At 34.5% G+C, this 19,471-nt stretch overlaps 3 protein-coding genes across 3 annotated transcripts in view; 2 read left to right on the forward strand and 1 right to left on the reverse strand.

Moving 5' to 3' along the window:
• LOC140980488 (germin-like protein subfamily 1 member 14) overlaps positions 1-4,564 on the reverse strand; it is a 69,196-nt gene extending 64,632 nt beyond the window's left edge. The window contains exon 1 of the mRNA XM_073446331.1: positions 4,528-4,564. The gene's annotated coding sequence lies outside the window, so the exon portion shown is untranslated. The remainder of the gene's footprint in view (positions 1-4,527) is intronic.
• LOC140980487 (ATP-dependent Clp protease ATP-binding subunit CLPT2, chloroplastic-like) lies at positions 4,186-8,374 on the forward strand. The gene is made up of 5 exons (XM_073446329.1): positions 4,186-4,489; positions 4,995-5,033; positions 5,180-5,289; positions 7,416-7,595; positions 8,045-8,374. Exons 1-5 carry the CDS (start codon positions 4,260-4,262, stop codon positions 8,200-8,202), a joined length of 717 nt encoding a protein of 238 aa, XP_073302430.1. The 5' UTR covers positions 4,186-4,259; the 3' UTR covers positions 8,203-8,374.
• Positions 8,375-13,258: 4,884 nt separating this feature from the next.
• Positions 13,259-14,910, forward strand: LOC140980422 (AT-hook motif nuclear-localized protein 18-like). The gene has a single exon (XM_073446229.1). The coding sequence runs from the start codon at positions 13,842-13,844 to the stop codon at positions 14,703-14,705; it is 864 nt and encodes a 287-aa protein (XP_073302330.1). The 5' UTR covers positions 13,259-13,841; the 3' UTR covers positions 14,706-14,910.
• Positions 14,911-19,471: the final 4,561 nt, after the last annotated feature.

Consider the following 19,471-nt stretch of genomic DNA (forward strand, 5'->3'; position numbering starts at 1 on the left):
CTCATTGTACAGAACGTACACAGGACTTCCAAATGTATGCAAAAGAGAATAATCTGTTGGCTTCCCAGTCCACATCTCCATCGGAGTCTTCAGGTCAATCGCCACTAAAGGAGAACGATTGATAATATAACAAGCGGTTTTGACTGTTTCCGCCCAAAATGACTTGTCTAGACCCGCAGTCCTCAACATAGCTCTTGTTCTGTCCAACAAGATTCTGTTCATCCGCTCCGCCACTCCATTTTGTTGAGGTGTGTAAGCCGTCGTGAATTGTCTTTTGATGCCATCATGTTTACAAAATGCATCAAACTCATCACTGGTATATTCTCCTCCATTGTGAGTTCTCAGACACTTGATTTTCGTCTCAGAATCAAGTTCAACTCGCGCTTTGAAATATTTGAATATCTGGAAAACATCTGATTTCTTCTTGATTGGATACACCCAACATCTCCTAGAAAAATCATCAATGAATGAGACAAAGTATCTCGCTCCTCCTAGGGATACAACCGGTGCTTGCCAAACATCCGAATGAATCAACTCCAATATGCTTTTGCTCCTGGCAGTAGAAGTGCCAAACTTTAATCTGTGTTGTTTACTGGTAACACAATGCTCACAAAAGGGTAGTGAAACTTTTGTAAGTCCTGACAACAGCTTCCGTTCTGAGAGAATTTTCAACCCCTGTTCTGACATATGCCCGAACTTTCTATGCCATAACACTGTTAATTCTTCTCCTGAACCATTTGATGCAACAACTAGTTCTGCCTCCTTGTGTGTTTCTCCCAAAAGTACATACATATTTGCAGCAATTTTTCCCGCCTTCATAACCACAAGCACACCCTTCACAATTTTCATGATCCCGTTCTCGATACGAGTTTTGCACCCGATGTCATCTAATTGCCCCAAGGACAAAAGATTTGTCGTCAGTCCCTTCACATGTCGTACCCGGTACCTCCTGTATGGTACGAATGGTGCCATCAAACATTTTAATTTTGATAGTACCGATCCCAGCGATTTCCAAGACATGATCATTTCCCATGAATACAGATCCTACTGAGACTAGTTCATAATTATCAAACCATTCTCTCTGAGGCGTCATGTGCCACGTCGCTCCTGAATCCATAATCTATGTGTCACAAAATTTGTGCCAGCCTTCTGCAACTGTTGCTGCTTCGCTGAATAATATTTCACCACTGCCTGAAGTACTGGCCACATTTCCTTGAGAACTTTTCTCGATACTCGTACACTCTTTCTTGAAGTGCCCTTTACCACCATATTTAAAGCAGTAAATATTTTTCTTCTTACTTCTCGACTTTGATCTACCTCGTCTTTGGTTCCCACTGGAGTCATGGTCCATAAATCTTCCTCTTATCATCGGTAAAGCCTCTGCCTACTTCGATGTTTCCAACCTATCTTCCTTATTCTTGCGTCGGCTTTCTTCTCCGAGAACCGCAGTTAAGACATCGTCGAATCTTAGAAAGCCCATAAGAATATTGTTGGTTATGTTGATGATAAGTTGATCATATTAATCTGGTAGACTTTGATGTAGAAGCTCCGCACGTTTATTTTCCCCTATTTTATGTCCCATGGAAGTGAGTTGGGCAAATAGAGTACTTAGTGTGTTGATATGGTCGGTGATCGATGAGGATTCCGTCATCCGAAGAGTATAAAGCCTTCTCTTTAGGAAAATCATGTTGTGTAGCGACTTGACCTCGTACATCTTTGTCAGAGTATCCCAGATAACTTTGGCTGTTTTTATCTCAAAGATACTTGACAAAACTTTGTCTGCTATAGCCAAGTATAAATTGACAACAGCGTTGTCATTCATCTTATTCCACTTTCCATCATCCATAATTTCCACCGGTTTATCTCCAATAGCCGCCAAGCAATTCTCCTTTCTTAAAACTGCTTGTATCTTTATTTTCCACAGCATAAAATTGCTTCCGTTGAACTTTGCTATCTCGTACCTGCCCGTCATTATGTATACAACAATTTTAGTAGACTGGACAAAATAATCCCGCCTTAAATAAAAAATCTCAAAAAAATCTTTTCTGATGTGGAAGATCGGTCTAGGCTGCAACCACAGAGCATACTCAGAATTTTAAGAAATTTTAAACCCAGGCTCTGATACCACTTGTTGGTCACACTTGCGGTAATTTGAGATAATAAACCCGAAAATAAAGAATAAAATGGACACCGAGATTTACGTGAAAAATCCCTAAAAAATTATTAGGGTAAAAACCACAGGCAAGATGAAAAGAATTTCCACTATAATATTTTGTAGTGTACAACTCACTCACTGTGTTTCCAAGGAGAACACACACTCTCTTAATACAGGATTACAAAACACCTCACAAATATTATAGAACTAAGCACTCAAATGCTATAGAATGAGAGAAAACTCGAAGAAGGGATGATTTGAAAATGAAGAGGGGAGCTCTATTTATAGAGCCCCTTATCCGTGTGAATACGTGTTTTCTCTTTTATCTGAAACCACGAAATTTCCGCCAGTGGAAATTTCCGCCAACCCACATTTTATAAAAGTTTTTGCCCGACATGCAATAAATGTGGTTGGTGGCTGACACGATTTGATTTAAATTTTAACACTTTATTTATATATATAATTAATAAAACAGACCATGACACCAAAAATTAGTTACTCTAAACATTTCAAACTTAATAATATAATATAATATAAAAGTATAGATGAGTAACTGATTAACTTAACTTCCATAACTAAATAATTTCCTACGTGGCTTCTCACTGCATCTCCTAAATGAATTATCAGATTTATTGTTAATTAACATATGACCACAAAAAAACAATGTTTTTTAATACATACAAGAGTATAACTTGAGAGAAGTAATAACAATAACAATAAATACTAGTAAATACAAAAATAAAACTCTATCAATCATAGTCTCTCTAATGTTCCACGTTCGACGAATATCTCTACCATATCAACACTGGTCTTTCCTATGTGTTGTCACACGCATCTGGAGAAACTTTTTAGGAGGTCGTTTGACGAACTCTCAAAAATATGCTACATCTTGTTGATATGAGTAATATCTATTAAATCTTTTAATCAAGCCTTAGTTGCATAGTCTCATACCTCAACGGCCTTAGAATACCTCTCATTTCAATGTGAAATCTGTTCATTCATTTTCTCATTCGCTTAAAAGCTGTCAAGAGCCGTTATTTGTTTATGTAACCTCTTAACACAAGCAATCTATCTCATTGCTCTCCCTCCTCTTCGACCCGGACATTATAGTCTCATACGTCCAAATTAAATTGCATTTGATTTTCAACACAATATTTTACAGGCACAACAAAATAATTTAACCCGGAGCCGGAGAAGGGTCCTCGAGGCTTATTGTTTTAAAATTTATTTTAAATTTCATGGCATATGTATTTCGATAAATTTATGTAAATCATGTGAATTTGATTTAAAAAAATAATTCATTTTTATTATTTTAAGACATATTTAATTAATGCCATGAAGTGTATTTGTATGCACTAGCCAGGAGGAAATGGTCCCTTTGCTTGTAAAACCCAAAAAAACATATATACGTATCTCCTTTTAAAACAAATCGGTAGTAAAATACCCTTGAAAATACAGTAAATGTGCCCGATTTTTTTAAAAATACTAAGTTTTAAAATATAATTGATTATAATTTGGGTTATATAATGTATATATATTTATATTCACGTGGATAATAAATACAAATTGTCCTTCTAGCTAGAGACCTGAAATATGCGTAGTGTGTACGCAATTATTATATGTTCAAAATTATATTCTATTATAAATTATTAATTTTTTTTTAAAAAAATTAATAATTTAAATAGATTATAATAAATGTTTAATTGAATTGCGGATAATATTGAAGTGACTGGATATAGGAACGTATCAGACGAGATTTGTTAGACAAATTATTAAATTCTAATGGGTTACTATTATAATTTTTTTCCGTATTTTTTTATTAAAAGATTAATATATATTTTCCTTAATACTTTTAAAAATTCCAAAGTTTTATGAATTTAAAAGGTGATGAAAGGCTTTGTACAGAGAGAGATATGCCCACAGTATTCATTGGGCCTTGAGATTTCTATTGCCGCTATTTTGGGCCTCGATCCAATTTATGCCTAAGTGGACTGGACTTATATGTAACGACGTCGTCTGGCTCATCCCTTTTATCCAGATTTTCCACTAAAGAATACCTTAAGCTCTCGTTCCTACGCAACAGAGCTCGTCCATTTCTTGGAAAATGGCAGCTCAATCACTGTTTACAGTCTCAAACCGAATGACGGGACCCGTAACCAAACAACACAACCCGGATTTACTGATACCAAATTCTCTCAATCCAAGTAATAGCCTACGAAGTCAATGGCTTGGAAATACAGCAATCAAATTCACGCGCCATCCCTCAAATCTTGGACCTTTTTCACCGAAATACCCTCCTATCAACGCTACGGTTTCATTGAGCCTCCCCACCGTGTAATTTTTGCATAACTCAAACTTTTTAGCTTGTGCGGATATTTTGCTTTGCTGTATATTTTTTAGGGTCGTTTTTTGCTTTCTACTCGGAAATGTTGATAAATAGTTCAGATATCAGTTTCCTGGCCGTAAATTGGAGACTTTTGCCTGTGAGGTGTGGAATTTATTGCGGAGAGCATAGTTCAAGCCTTAAGAATTATGAGTTGTAGACACATCACAGGTGGATACATATGTGAAAGAATGGCTTATATTTTGAAGCTAATCAAAATTTTGGTCGTTCATGCCACATATTTGGAAATGTGGTTTGCATTTTATCGTAGTAATCTTCGGTTACATCTTCATGTAAGAGATATATTCAACTAGCATTCAAGTTTTCATTACCTATACCAAAAGTTTGATGGTTGGTGGATTAGATAGTCTATAATTATATTGGTTTTTGATGCTTCAAATGAGTGCTTTTATATCTGAAAAGGCTGATGCTGGCATTATTCACAAACTTTTGCAGTAATCCGGAGGCCGTTGGTTCCGCGGAGAAGCTTCCCAAGTGAGTATGAATTCAGTTATCATTTTTTTTCATCTTTTCCTGTTTAAAATGGATGTACCGTGTTTGTGTTTGTGGGGTGTTTTTGTTTGATTGGTTTGGTTATGTTCGAATCGAGGTGTTATTTAATGAGCTGAGTGTTATTTTAGATGGTCATCGAAGGCAATAAAGTCATTTGCAATGGGCGAGTTGGAAGCAAGGAAAATTAAGTCCCCAAACACAGGCACAGAAGCTCTTCTTATGGGAATCTTGATTGAGGGTCAGCCATTTTTTTTTCTTTCTCAAGTTTTGCATGCTTCAATTTTGATCTACATTTCTGTCTTCTCCGTGCTGATACAACCCTGAATTGTCTTTGGTCCATATTGGCCTGAACTTTTGGAAAAACTGTTACTGATGTTGAGCGGCGAGTATATACATAAGTTATCATGCAGACATTTGCAAATAACCTTTTGTCTCAGTCTGTGTGATGTTAATTTTTACATCTTTCCATTGACCATCATGTTCGTTTGGCATGAAATCCTTGTAATTTCTCTCGTTATTTAAAACTGTTAAAATCTGCTACTTGGTCAAGGTTATTCGAAGATCTGAAAAAGTTTATACTCGAGAATTTCTTTTGATTTGCTGATCTTTAAATTATTGCAACAAGCCATTTACAAATTTCACATATCTCCAAGAGACATTTTTATCTGACAACCGAGAGACCACCAAAATGGCATTCTCTCCGATATTCTTTTCACCTTTTGGTATTTCTCGTTGAATGCAAAATAGCAATAATACCACGACGCGTCTCATAAGCTGTTGCAAATTAAGTATTACCCTTTAGTGTGGGAAAAATCTTGTTACGCTTTCTTATTAAAATCATGATAACATGAATCTGTGGATTACCAATAATCATCTAGGTGAGTTTGTGAATGTCTTGAATTTCAATAATGAGATCAGCAAGAATTCAGATGCTTAAGATGATAAAAAATGTCAATAAACATTGTTCGTCCTCAATATAAAAACTTGATCAAGGAGAGATCTATCTGAACAATCTTCAACTTTCGAAGTTTGCTATAACATAAGTATAAAAATTAAAATCATGGATACTTTCAACCTCTGGAGATCAAGTAAATAAGTTCTGGCATGTCTTAGCTCAAGACCTTCTATATGTCAGAAATAAACAACGATACTTACTTTCAGAAGAAAATTAAATGCTGTGAAGAAATTTAGTTACAAATTATACTATTGGAAAGCACAGTCAAGGATGCCAAGCTTACTTGGCCGTTAATAGGAACTTGCCGCAGATTTTTAGATGTCGAAAGGTTGAAGTCAGTATCTGATTGGGGCAAATATTTGTCTAACAGTGATTCACTGATTTAGCTAAGCTTGTCTGCCAAAGCAAAGAGTACACCAATCAATGTGAACATTGGAGCCATTGTTATCATTAAGTATTATGTTGGACTAGGAAAGAGAGAGGCAATGAGTGTGAGAGAAAAATAATTCTCATGAGATGTTGTGGAAGTGTAGGGCTGATTATTCTTTAATCGTTAGGGTTCAGAAAATAAGCCATAGGATCTAGTTTTGGCTCGCGTGAGTAGCAAATTTTTTTTTTTTTTTGCACTGAATAGCAAAACATTTTTAAGTTTCATTCTAATTGAACTGGATTATATGCTTATATGTAAGCTACTGCTAGAAATTCTGAAGATAAACTTTGCAGCTAGAATTACCACAGCAAAAGTTAAAATGACATGTGTACTGTTATGCATGGGTCCCCATAAACATATTAGGATACTGCACTGGTTACGAAATTGTGAAGGATATAAGATGGATTCGATGTATTCATATGCCACAAGAGTAATCAGGGATTAAAATAAAAAACAGAAAAACGCCGATATGGTATCGTAGACAATAAACAATCGTATCAGATACAACCTGTATAGTTTTGCTGTTTTTGAAGTGATGCTAGGGGACATTTTACAAAATTTAAAAGCCAAGGATTTAGCTATTGAAAAAGGTAACTTGGTTTTTTACCTTATTTTTGAATTCAATCCTATCTTTAACTATATTTTTAAATTTTTTCATGATCTAACACTCCTAATAAAATATTAAAAAATCATTAATTTGAAAATAAGAGAAATTATCAAGTTTAGGTAAATATTTCAAAAGTATAAACACGCAACGCGTGCAAAGTGTCACGACTCACTAGTATGTATTTATATATAAATTGTTTGAATCGTCTCTTTTTGAATCCTAACCTATTGAAATTTATAGAATTTTGTTTCTGTGTCTTTGTATTACCTATGCAGCATTCTTATTTATCTATGCATCTTAAGATGGTAATTAGTAATGCAAATTGTTTGCCTAATAGAATCATACTTCTAACCGCAGTACTTTCTTAAGCAGGAACTAGCTTTGCTTCAAAGTTTTTGCGAGCAAATGGTGTTACACTTCTTAAAGTGCGTGATGAAATTGGGAAAAAACGGGGAAAACTTGATATGTTCTTCTTCAGCCCTGAGCATCCTCCTTTGACTGAAGCAACTCAAAGGGCCCTCGATTGGGCTATCAACGAAAAGTTAAAATCAGGTAATCTGATTGCTTTAAATAGTTATTGCATTTGGCATGAGTTTTTAAAGCCTAGTGCAGAATCGCAGACAAATTGATTATGACAAATATAGCAAAAATAAATATAAAATCTACATGTGTTTGGATGTGAAGGGAAAATATTTTTTAATGCGTACCATTCATATCGATGAATGTAATCTCGGTCATATATGATCTGAGTTAGAAACTGAAAGTTATCTTAAATGATAGGAATGGATGTTTCAGTCTTATCAAAGAAGTAGTCTCTTTTATTCTGATCAAGTTCCAGTTCCTCCTGTTGCAAGACATGTTCATGATTATGTCTGGTTTTAGATCGAAAGATTAGTTTTTTTCTAAAAAAAACGTTTTGGATGCAATCTCTGGTCTGGATTCTCCCATGGTGCATTTTTTTGAAGATGTCTGGGTGTGTAATATCTGTGAACAAAACTCAGGTGAAAACGGGGAAATAACAACTGCACATATGCTTGTTGGGTTATGGCAGCAACAAGAATCACTTGGCCATCAAGTATTGGTGTCCCTAGGATTTAGTGATGAGAAAGCCAAGGAGCTCCATTCTTTGATATCTGAACCTGGATTCAAAGACGATTAAGAGGTTATCGAACCAACCTTTGATATGTCGTGTCTGCGCAATTTTTTCTCCTGAAAATCGTGTATAATTTTCTGCGTTCTCATGATAAGTTTCGTATCATCTTGTTTTGGCTATTATAAGTTACTTTACATTATATTCAACACTGATATTTATACTATCATTATTTTCATTCTCTGTTGATATTCATAGCAATCTAAACACGTGAAACTCACAAGATTACACGTAAATGTTGAGGTAACTACTCTAATAACTATAAAAATAGACTCGATTATATATTTTCTTTTTATCACATCCAATTTAATAACAGAAATCTGTACTTCTTAAAATCGAAATTGGTACGTGAGATCACATTAAAAATCAATTTTTAGAATAATCTGTTCCAAAGTAAAAGGTCAAAGAAAGTATGAGTCTACTTTAGTTTCAGTTGAATCAAAATGACTCAAACTAGATCGGGCTCGTATTCAAGTGGTTTCATTTCTTTCTAGAATAGTCGGTTTTTTCGAGTTCGATCTCTCTTCTCCGCGTGAGTCGTAATCAAAAAAATAAAAATAAAAAATGACTTAAACCAAGTATTGTAAATTGACTCGAAATTACCGCATTCGGCTTGGATAACAAGGTCGGAATCTGATGTGATTGATATAGTAATAATTTTGTTCCTACAATAAGCATCAAATTGCATAGATTTCTGGTCACTGGCGCAGGCTGCTGCTCTGTGATGTGATGGTGTCAGCGTCATCCACGCGTTAGTAATTTCTAGATCGGCAGGACCAAGGATTTTGCCATCGTGGCCTAAATTTTATGAAAAAATAATTTTGTCAATAAAAAAGTTATGAGTTAATTTTTTTTATTATTATAAAACAACCTATATTTTTTTAAAAAAAATTTAAATTTATTTTAACATCATTGCATATTAATAAAGATAACGATAAATCCATTATTCAAATAATAAACATGAACCGACAAACATTTATGTTAGATTTATTCATAAGAAATTTTTTTTATTGGTGACATGTAGTTTTAAGAAAATTCTTTAATTGGTGACATGTATTTTTTTTAAGTACATGTATGATATTGTTGCATACTACAAAATTATTATGTAACTGTTCACACTATTGACGGGATTTGAGCTTAAACCCAAGGAATTGTATAGTCTGATATGAAATGATTTTAAATCAACTTAAATTTTGTTTATCCAAGCAACTCTAGGAATTCGTAACTCCTTAAATCAATAATCTCAAATCTATAAATCCAAACACAAACTAACATTCTCAGACTAAACTCGTGAATATCTTGTTCAAAATATATATGTCCAAACCTTATACATGTTCAAAAAGTATGATTTTATAGGCTATGTAATATAATGAACGAGATATAGTAATAATCAAACACCCCATTCTCTATACATAATTCTCAATTCTAGCATATTGGATTAAATATTTCCTGCGACGCGGGATAGGTTTAAATTAAACAATTGCTATGATCAAAATATGTCGTGTAAAATCTTAATTTCCGTTGTCCTGGCTGAGCAAACTCGTGTATCTTGAACTATATACCTACGAGTTTAGGACGAGAGGGTGTCTTAGGACCACTTTGTTCAAGTCAAAATACTAATATAATAATATATAATGTGCATCGTATTACAACAACTATACAAGATAATCGGGTCATTTTATTTTTATCACAAAAATTACTAATTTTGTGTACGCAATTTGTGGGAATCAAATACAAATATAGATCATTTATATTTCTCGAGTTGTAGGTAAGATATTATGGATCAATATTTTATTTTATTTTTTTAGTACAAATAATGTAAATAACCTAATCCAATCAGAATTATTCTCAATCGCATTATTTTTTAGATAAAGAAAGAGAATAAATGGGGAAAAAAGAGATTTTTGGATCATCCCACTTCTGATACATAGGGATGTCAATGGGTCCGGGTTTTACTCAGACCCACAATGGACCCACCTCATCTGGGGCGGGTTTGGGCATACTAAATGGGTCATGGGGCGGGTATCGGGTCTAATTTTTCAGACCCATCTGGGTATGGGGCGGGTCATGGTCCTATAATACCTGTCCCATACCCTCCCCATATATGTGGATATAAATTGATATGCTCGCGAAGATGGTTGTGGGATGAAGTGGAAGGTAAATAAATCACAATTTTATTTTGTTATTGTACTTTCATTTTAATTTTGTTACTATATTTTCTCTCTTTAAATTACATTTTTTTACGGTTTTAAATTACAATTTTATTTTTTCAATGTATTTTTTCTATTTAATTTTGTAGGTAATTCTTCAAGTAATTTATCAACTTGTCCTACTATTCTTGATGAAGAGGAAGATGATCATGAAGAATGTGTCTAAAATATTGCTTACTCGATGATTTTACATTGATATGTTTACGTTCTGATGAGTTATTTTTGGGGATAACAAGACTTTTTTTAGAGAGCTAGTAACTTTTTTTTAATGTAATTCATTACGTCGTGAAAATAATTTGTTTGTTATTATTAAGTGTGGTCGAAGACATGAATTAGTTTTCTATTGTGTTTTATTTAGAGACTTGTTTGTTTCATAATTCAGTCATGTGATAAGAAGATTACAGTTTTAATTTAAAAAAAATTCGGGTCTAACGGGTCTCGCGGGTCTACCCGAACCCATTTCGTATTTGGGGTGGGGTGGATCCGAAGAATATTTAACCGGGGCGGGGCGGGTAATGGGTCAAAGTTTTCTTCATGGGACGGGTCTTGGGTTTAGCCATATCCGCCCCATTGACATCTCTACTGATACACTCGAGATTCGGATCCAGGTGACGGTACCCGACCCATATAATAAAAAGAAGAAAGAGATATCCTTGGAACATTTATAAAAAGCACTCAATATGATTCATATTTGGAGGAATCGGCCATTTTTACATGGGAGAGGACCAGCAGTTAACCACTATTCAACGAATAGACCCGCAGATCGTGCGGGAGGCGACACGTGGCAAATCGTACAGACAGATTATGCCTCTCGTCTATTTATATTCTTAAAAAGATCAATTGAGGTATATGCATGATATGTGGTGCTGAGAATAAATAAACATAAAAAGAAAAGAGTGTCTCTTGTGAGACGATCTCACGAATCTTTATCTGTGAGATGTGTCAACCCTACCGATATTCACAATAAAATATAATACTTTTAGCATACAAAATAATAATTTTTCATGGATGACCCAAATAAGAGATCCGTCTCACAAAATACGACTCGTGACACTGTCTCGCATAAGTTTTTGCCAAAAGAAAAAATGACAAATCATCTCATGGACCGCAACCTTCTTTTAGATATCTCCAAATATATATTATATCAATGAGTCAATTTTGTGATATAAATATTCTGCTTCATCTGATTCATGAAAAATATTACTTTTCGTTCTACCCATTTTACGGATATAAATCCATAAGATTGTCTAACAATAGACATGTTCGTATTCTATTTATCTATTTGGTTCTTACACATATCAATCGATCTTATANTATGTCGTCTCATGAATAAATTAGCTATGATATGCTATCAATATGGTAAAAAGGAAAAAAAAAGGCCAAATTAAATAATTTTATCTACAACTTTGACTCTATATTTGTCGAGCATTGGCCTTAAATTAATTAATGCATGCGTATATCTCAATTAAGTCAGACCCCAATTAAATGGTGCCGCTTCCTCTTCTTTAATGTTGCAAAAATAATTCTGTTATGCCTATAGATTTAGACTTGATTCTACACTTTTGATCCACCGGACCTAATCAATTAACTGAATTGAATAAAAAAAAAAGTAGTTAGATATCTTGTAAGACGAATAGACCCGAGAGTGAAAAATAATATTTTACGATAAAAATTAATATTTTTCATGAGTCAGATCATATAAGAAATTCGTCTCATAAAACAGTCGGTCTTAAGTTTTGTTATAAAAAAATGAGTTGGCTCTCATTTCGATGCTTTGCTATGTAATATTATACTCGCATGCGTTCGTCTGCTCTTCAAACATATACCTAACTCTGTTTATCTATCTAAATATATGTTTTCTTAACCATATAATTAATTTGATACGGTGGTAAAGTTTCTTTATAATTTACAAATATTTTCTAATTATCCAAAGATATATACCACTTTTTTTTACATTTTATTTTATCTAAAAAATTATAGTTTTCACTTTAAAATAATAATAATAACAGAAACTACTCTATTCTCTAATTTTTATAAGAAACACACATATAGTTTGTGTCACAATCTGCTAGTCTTTATGAAAAGCATAATTAGACAAGATTAGCTCTTTGGCTCACGGATTAGGTAAAAACTTTTGTGAGACGGTCTCACGGATCATATTTTGTTATACGGATCTCTTATTTGGGTCATCCATGAAAAAATATTACTTTTTATGTTAAGATCAATATTACTTTTTATTGTGAATATCGGTAGGGTTGACTCGTCTCACAGATAAAGATTCGTGAGACTGTCTCACAAGAGACCTACTTTCACGATTATATGCGATGAACATCTCTGTATCTCAAATTGGATATTAAAAAAAAAAAACCCATACTCGGTAGGACATCCGATCCGAATTACCCTAGCTACTCAAATTCGAGAATCCCAATCCAACACCAAACCATTTTGGATTTTCATTTTGTAGTCTCAATTATTGCATGGTTTCCTTTTCCTACTTAATTAATGATTTTTTGGTCAATTCTATCTGTAATCATCTCGAAATGAAATCGTGTACATACAAAAGTGTCATTTTGTGTAGAAACGTCTCTAGAAAATAGAGAGACGAGTAGTGTCCGTTCCAATCAAGTAAAAAATATTTTCAAAATCTCATATATAAATAAATAAATAAAAATTGGGATTTTAGTCTTATGGGTACTCGTGGCAAATAACCAATGAAACATCACAAGCACGAGAATATATATTATAAGAAATCAAAGCTGCTCCCAATTGACAAAAAAGAAAATGCCACTCTTCCATTGAGTTGTAATTTGATGGAGACCTAGTGAAACATATGGACAAAGACAAAGTTGAATTTTGTGAGAGAGTTTTGGATTTACATGGATATAAAAAAACTCTGCATCATTTCTTTTGCTGAGGTGTATACACACATACAATAGATACACTCCACACACATGATCACTGTGTGTATAAGTGTGTTTTGTGCGTGAAAGAGGTACAAGTACTCCACCGCCCATGAGAAACCCTAGCTAATCCAAAACTCAACCCTGTGAAATCTAAACACAATTACATCAATCTTGTTATCTTGTCCAGTGAAAAATTCCTCCTCAGATAAGTGCAGCGCCGCCGTGTAGGGGTGTCGTAGAAGTGGAAAGAATGGCGGATTCAGCATAGAGTTTGGTGGGTTATACATAAAAACTCCACTCTTTCACCCCTTTTCTTGAACCTTGATTCATTAATTAAGGCAATAAACCCAACAAAAGTTAGCTACAAAAGCTAGAAAAAAAGAAAGAGTGAAGAAAAGAGGCCCTTAAAGTCTGTGCTCTCCTTTTTTTTCTTCCTTAATTAATTCCACTAATCAATCTTTTTTTTTTAAACCATATCCTCAGCTCCTTTCGTAATTTTCTTTAGTAAAGAACCAAAGAGCAAGAAAAAATAACCATGGATAACCATTCTCTTCCACCTCCATTCAACACCAGGGACTTCAATCTGCAACACCAGTTCCATCACCATAGCCAAAACTCCGAGGATGAGCAAAGCGAAACCAGTGGAGGAGGCCTAAACATGGGACAGAAGCGTAACCGGGACGAAGGCAAGGGTGATTCCGCAGGCCAGGATGGTGGCTCCGCCGGCGGAGAAGGAGAAATGTCTGGCTCAAGAAGGCCTAGAGGCCGTCCCGCCGGTTCGAAAAACAAGCCGAAGCCACCGATCATCATCACTCGAGACAGCGCCAACGCACTCCGAACCCATGTCATGGAGATCTCAGACGGCTGCGATATCATGGAGGGTGTCTCCAACTTCGCTCGCCGCCGCCAGAGGGGAATATGCATTATGAGTGGAAGTGGCAACGTGACGAACGTAACCCTAAAGCAACCGGCTTCCCCAGGAGCAATAGTAACATTACATGGCAGATTCGAGATCTTGTCATTGTCGGGGTCGTTCCTGCCGCCACCAGCTCCACCTGCAGCCACCGGACTGACCATATACCTGGCCGGAGGGCAGGGGCAGGTTGTGGGGGGCAGTGTGGTGGGGCAGCTTCTGGCATCAGGGCCAGTTATTATAATGGCAGCTTCATTTAGCAATGCTGCATACGAAAGATTGCCGCTTGAAGAAGAAGAAAATGCAATTCAAGTTCAAGGAACTTCACTAGGATCGCCGCCTGGAGGAATCGGCGGCCAGCCATCGCAAAATCAGCCCCAAATATTGGCTGATCCGTCTTTGTTTCAAGGAATGCCACCGAATCTCCTCAACTCCATTCAGATGCCAAACGAGGCGTTCTGGGCTACCGGTCGGCCATCTTTCTAGTTCCATTCGGGATTAAAGTCAAAGAAGGGTAACATTTTCTGTTTATTTTGCTAGTTTGTCTTCAAAATTGATTTCAGATTATAATCAAGAACTAATTACTTCTAGCAAGAAACTTATCTAGGTTAGATTATCTGTGGTTGTTTTCTTGTTAACATTACAGTTGTTGGGTTTCAATTATCACTATGAGTTTATTTCCTTTTAGCTTTTTCTGAGTTTGATGATGCTGAATATTGTAATGTCATTATCGTACTTTTGTAAAATTAAATACTTGTCTAGCTTAGTTCTTGATTTCATATATATGTGAGTGTCGAATACAAATAATTGGTTTTAAATCTCATATTTCACGTAAAGATTGGTTACTATAATGCATGATAGATCATATATATCACAAGTTCTCCAGTCACTTACATTTGCAAGAACTCCAGTACATGAAATAAGATAGCTTTGAGATCACCACTTTGACATAAAAAAATCATCCTATACCCCCAAAAAACTTCTTGCTTACTATGAAAATATATTCATTTACTGTTACATTAGTACTGATATTTTTTCATTTGAGTTTGAACTTGACGAATTGATTTATAGTCATCAGAGCGCTATATACGTGTGTGTGCGTGTGCGCTTGATTTTCATGAGACAATTAACTATTTCTATGCCTTAACGAATCAAGAGTTTTTGTTAATTTAAAAGCATTGTCAACAATTAGAACATATATCTATTAAATTTTGTTCATTATCAGTCAAGATCAATTTCTTGTTCTTTTAATATATATATTTTTTTTAAAGAAATTTCAGTGAAAACTCATAACTTGACTTTATTGGTGTAGCAAGAGTACTGTTAAACATATCTTACCATAATCAGAACCCTAATAATTGTATGTTGGTTTGTTGTGAATCTGATTAAGATTTTCTAGTAATCAGTGCTATTACATGTAATCTGACCAAACTCATAAATAAAGAAAAGCCAGCTTCATTAAAGCCATTGACTGTTTCAATAACATTTCACGAGATGCAAAGAGGTATGGGCGGCCGGGCTTCATAATATAATTTCCAAGATTTCATATTTCAGAGATTTTGAGATTTTTTAGGGTTTATTTTATAAATATGGAGATGTCTAGGACTTGGCACACACGTGCACAATTGTGAGAAGAAGCTCTTTTTCGAGGCAAAGCACACAGACTAGACTGTAAAGGCAAAATACAGCAGGGACAAAGTTCCTGGAGGAGGACTATTTAAGGTTTCTTGAAATTTAGTTAACCTCTATTCCAATTCATGTTAAATGACGAATGAATCAACATTATTTTGAAATAAGATATCTGGATTATGTTTCGAGAAGATCGTAATTGAGAATGATATCAAACTTATATTCTAAATATGATTGTATAAGATTTAAACATGGACAATACAGCTTATACTCCATCAGTCGACAATTGATCTGTCACACACACACACACACACACACACACACACATATATAGATGGATATTCTAAGAACAAAAAATTGAATACTGAAAGGCAGAAGCCGATCAGATTCTTTGAACTGAAGTAAACCCTTTTAATATATACTTCTTAACATTGATTAATGTTTTCTTTTTCTCAAACACTCGCACTCCATATGTAAGAAAAGTACTTGAAGCTTAACTGTTTTTCCTCTTTTGGAATGAACACTATATGTCAGCTTTCCTTCTCTTTTAGATTTTATTAAAACTTAATGACTTTTATCTGACTTCTAATTGGTTTCATGAGATTTTTCATTTATAGCCAATAGGAGTATATTATCCATGATTGATGACAACAACGAAGGGTTTTTTTGAGGTGAATGGTATTTTTACTTAATTACATTCTTTTTTTTTTTTATAAAATAATAATATATATTTGTTTAGAAGTTTATAATTTTTTTTTATTGAAATCAAATAATAAATGTTCGTTTGGGAGAAGTATTTATTTGTTTTGGCTTGTTTTTGTGGCATCTGCTTATTTATTCTTTTTGGGTACACAAATTAAATAAGAAACAACCCATTTTCTTAAGCTTCCAGGTGTGACCAATATGTAACTTAGCTGGATTACTAAGCATATTGAATTAAAATATATATAAATAGTTGTCCATGTGTTATATTGGCTGGAACGAAGTACATTTAGATGACAATATAGTTATAAATATTTGAATTTTGTCGTTCATTATCAACTATAATTAAACAGTCGATCTAATTATTGACTTTAATGACAAATTTCATATGTTCGATTAACATGAATTCAAAATATATCAATTATTAATAGATGGATTGTTGGAAGCTATAAATATTGTTGCATATGTAGTTACTAACTTGTTCAATTTTGGGTTTTGAGAAATTAAATTTTCAAAGTTTGTTTTGATACGCTAAATTTTAATTTTCAAATATTTTGACACAATTGCCGACTGACTTCGAAAATATCTGATTTGACCGATGTTATATCAACAATTGGATCAAAGTAATCAAAAATTAAAATTCAGTGTATCAAAATTTAAACTTGAAAACTTAATTGACTAAAACCCAAAATTGAAAAAATCAATGGACATGTAGTTATAGTGTGTGTGTATTTAAGAAAGCTAGTGTTCATTTTTTTATTGTTAATATGACAAGACACTAATTAGAAGTTACAGCTTCTTGAAGAGAACAAAGGTCGCATTACAATTTCGGTCATTTCGATAATCAAATTTCAATTTTCATAAGCTTTGTTGGTTTTATAATTTAGTCACTTTTTCGTAGGAATGTTAACATAGTGCTAGACAATTCAGTGATAATCGACAACGACGTTAACGATTTGTTAACATCAGTCTAAAAATATCTCAGGTCACATCAATATATTTTCACATAAAAATAAATAAAAATGCAAAAGATACATACCAAAAGAAAATTTGACTACTTAAATTGCAGGATCATAATGAGACAAAAAAAACACAATTTTTCCCATTGAGGAAAAATAATGTGATTAAGATAATTGAGTTTTGATGAGTTAAATATGTTAGGTAAGAATCTAATAGGATGGGATTCACATTAAGTTAAATAATAAAAAAACTTGTTTTCTCACGTATCTCACATCGAAAAAGTTGCAAAACGGAACGAGAGAATTAGTTATAAATAGAGCTCAATTCCTTCAGTTATTGTATCCCAAAATCAAAAGTTTTTCAGCTTTGATAAAAAGAGAGTGCATAGAAAAAAAGAGTGTATTTTTTAATTGAGTGCAGGAATTCTCTTGTGTGAGTTAGAGAAATTATTTTCTCGGTATACTCGGGTTGGAAGTGTGAGAAATATTGAGTGTATTGGTGTATACACTTGTTGTAATATTTCTTCAAGTTATAAAAGTTGCAGTGCTCCGTGGACGTAGCCTATATTGGGTGAACCACATAAATCTTTGTGTTCTTGTTGATTATTTTATTCCGCATTTTGGGTACTATTATCATCTTGATCGGCATCGCTTCGGTGTAATTCCGCAACAACTGGTATCAGAGCCTTGTTGTGAAAATTCTGAGTATGCTCTGTGGTTGTAGCTCTGTCTGATCTTCCACATCAGAAAAGATTTTTTGTCAAGGCTAGAGAAGTGATGGTTGGAGATGATGGATCGGGACCTGGTATCAACAAGTTCGACGGTACAGATTTTACGTTCTGGCGGTTACAGATAATAGATTATTTGTATAGCAAGAAGTTGCATCAACCTATATCTGGAAAGAAGCCGGAAAAGATGGAGGATGATGACTGGAAGCTTCTTGACCGACAAGTGCTAGGTGTAATACGATTGACCCTAATGAAGAACGCGGCGCATAACGTGGCGGAGGCAAAAACAACGGAGGAGATGATGTCCATTTTGTCGGACATGTGTGAAAAGCCATCGGCAAATAATAAAGTACATCTCATGAAAAAGATGTATCGGTGGCTAAACACATCAATGAATTCAACACGATTGTTTCACAGCTGACATCAGTTGAAATTAAATTTGATGATGAGATTCAGGCACTTATTCTTTTGGCGTATTTACCAGAAAATTGGGAACCTATGCAGGCAGCGGTTAGCAACTCTGTTGGAAAAAGAAAGCTACAATTTAATGATGTCAGAGATCAAATTCTTGCTGAAGAAGTTCGCATGATGGATTCTGGTGAAGGAACATCATCAAGTTCTGCTCTAAATCTCGAGAATAGAGGAAGGGGCAGGAGTGGCGAAAAGAGTTTTAACCAATGGCATGGTAGATCCAAGTCGAGAAACGGAAAAGACAAAAGCAATTTTGAAAAGAATGTGAAGTGCTGGAGCTGTGGTGAGACTGGTCACTTGAAAAAGAATTGCAGATCAACAAAAAACGACGCTAATGTTGTTACTGAGGAGGTACATGATGCTCTATTACTATCCATGGAAAGCCCGGTTGATTCTTGGGTTATGGACTCGGGAGCTTCGTTTCATACCACTGGTAATCGTGATGTATTCGATAATTACTATGTGGGAGATTACGGAAAAGTTTTCCTGGCTGATGGAAAACCTTTGGAAATAATTTGTATGGATGATATCCGGATGAAGATGACAAATGGATCTGTCTGGAAAATTAACAAAGTAAGGCATGTACCAAAGTTGACACACAATCTGATTTCAGTGGGACAGCTTGACGACGAAGGTCATAATGTGACCTTTGGTGATGGTTCCTGAAAAGTGAAAAAGGGAGCCATGATTGTTGCTCGAGGAAAGAAAACTGAAACACTTTATATGACTTCAAGTTTGAGAAATAAATTAGCGGCTGTGGATG

The sequence above is a fragment of the Primulina huaijiensis genome, chromosome 7, assembly GCF_012295235.1.
Source record: "Primulina huaijiensis isolate GDHJ02 chromosome 7, ASM1229523v2, whole genome shotgun sequence".
Classification (NCBI taxonomy): domain Eukaryota; kingdom Viridiplantae; phylum Streptophyta; class Magnoliopsida; order Lamiales; family Gesneriaceae; genus Primulina; species Primulina huaijiensis.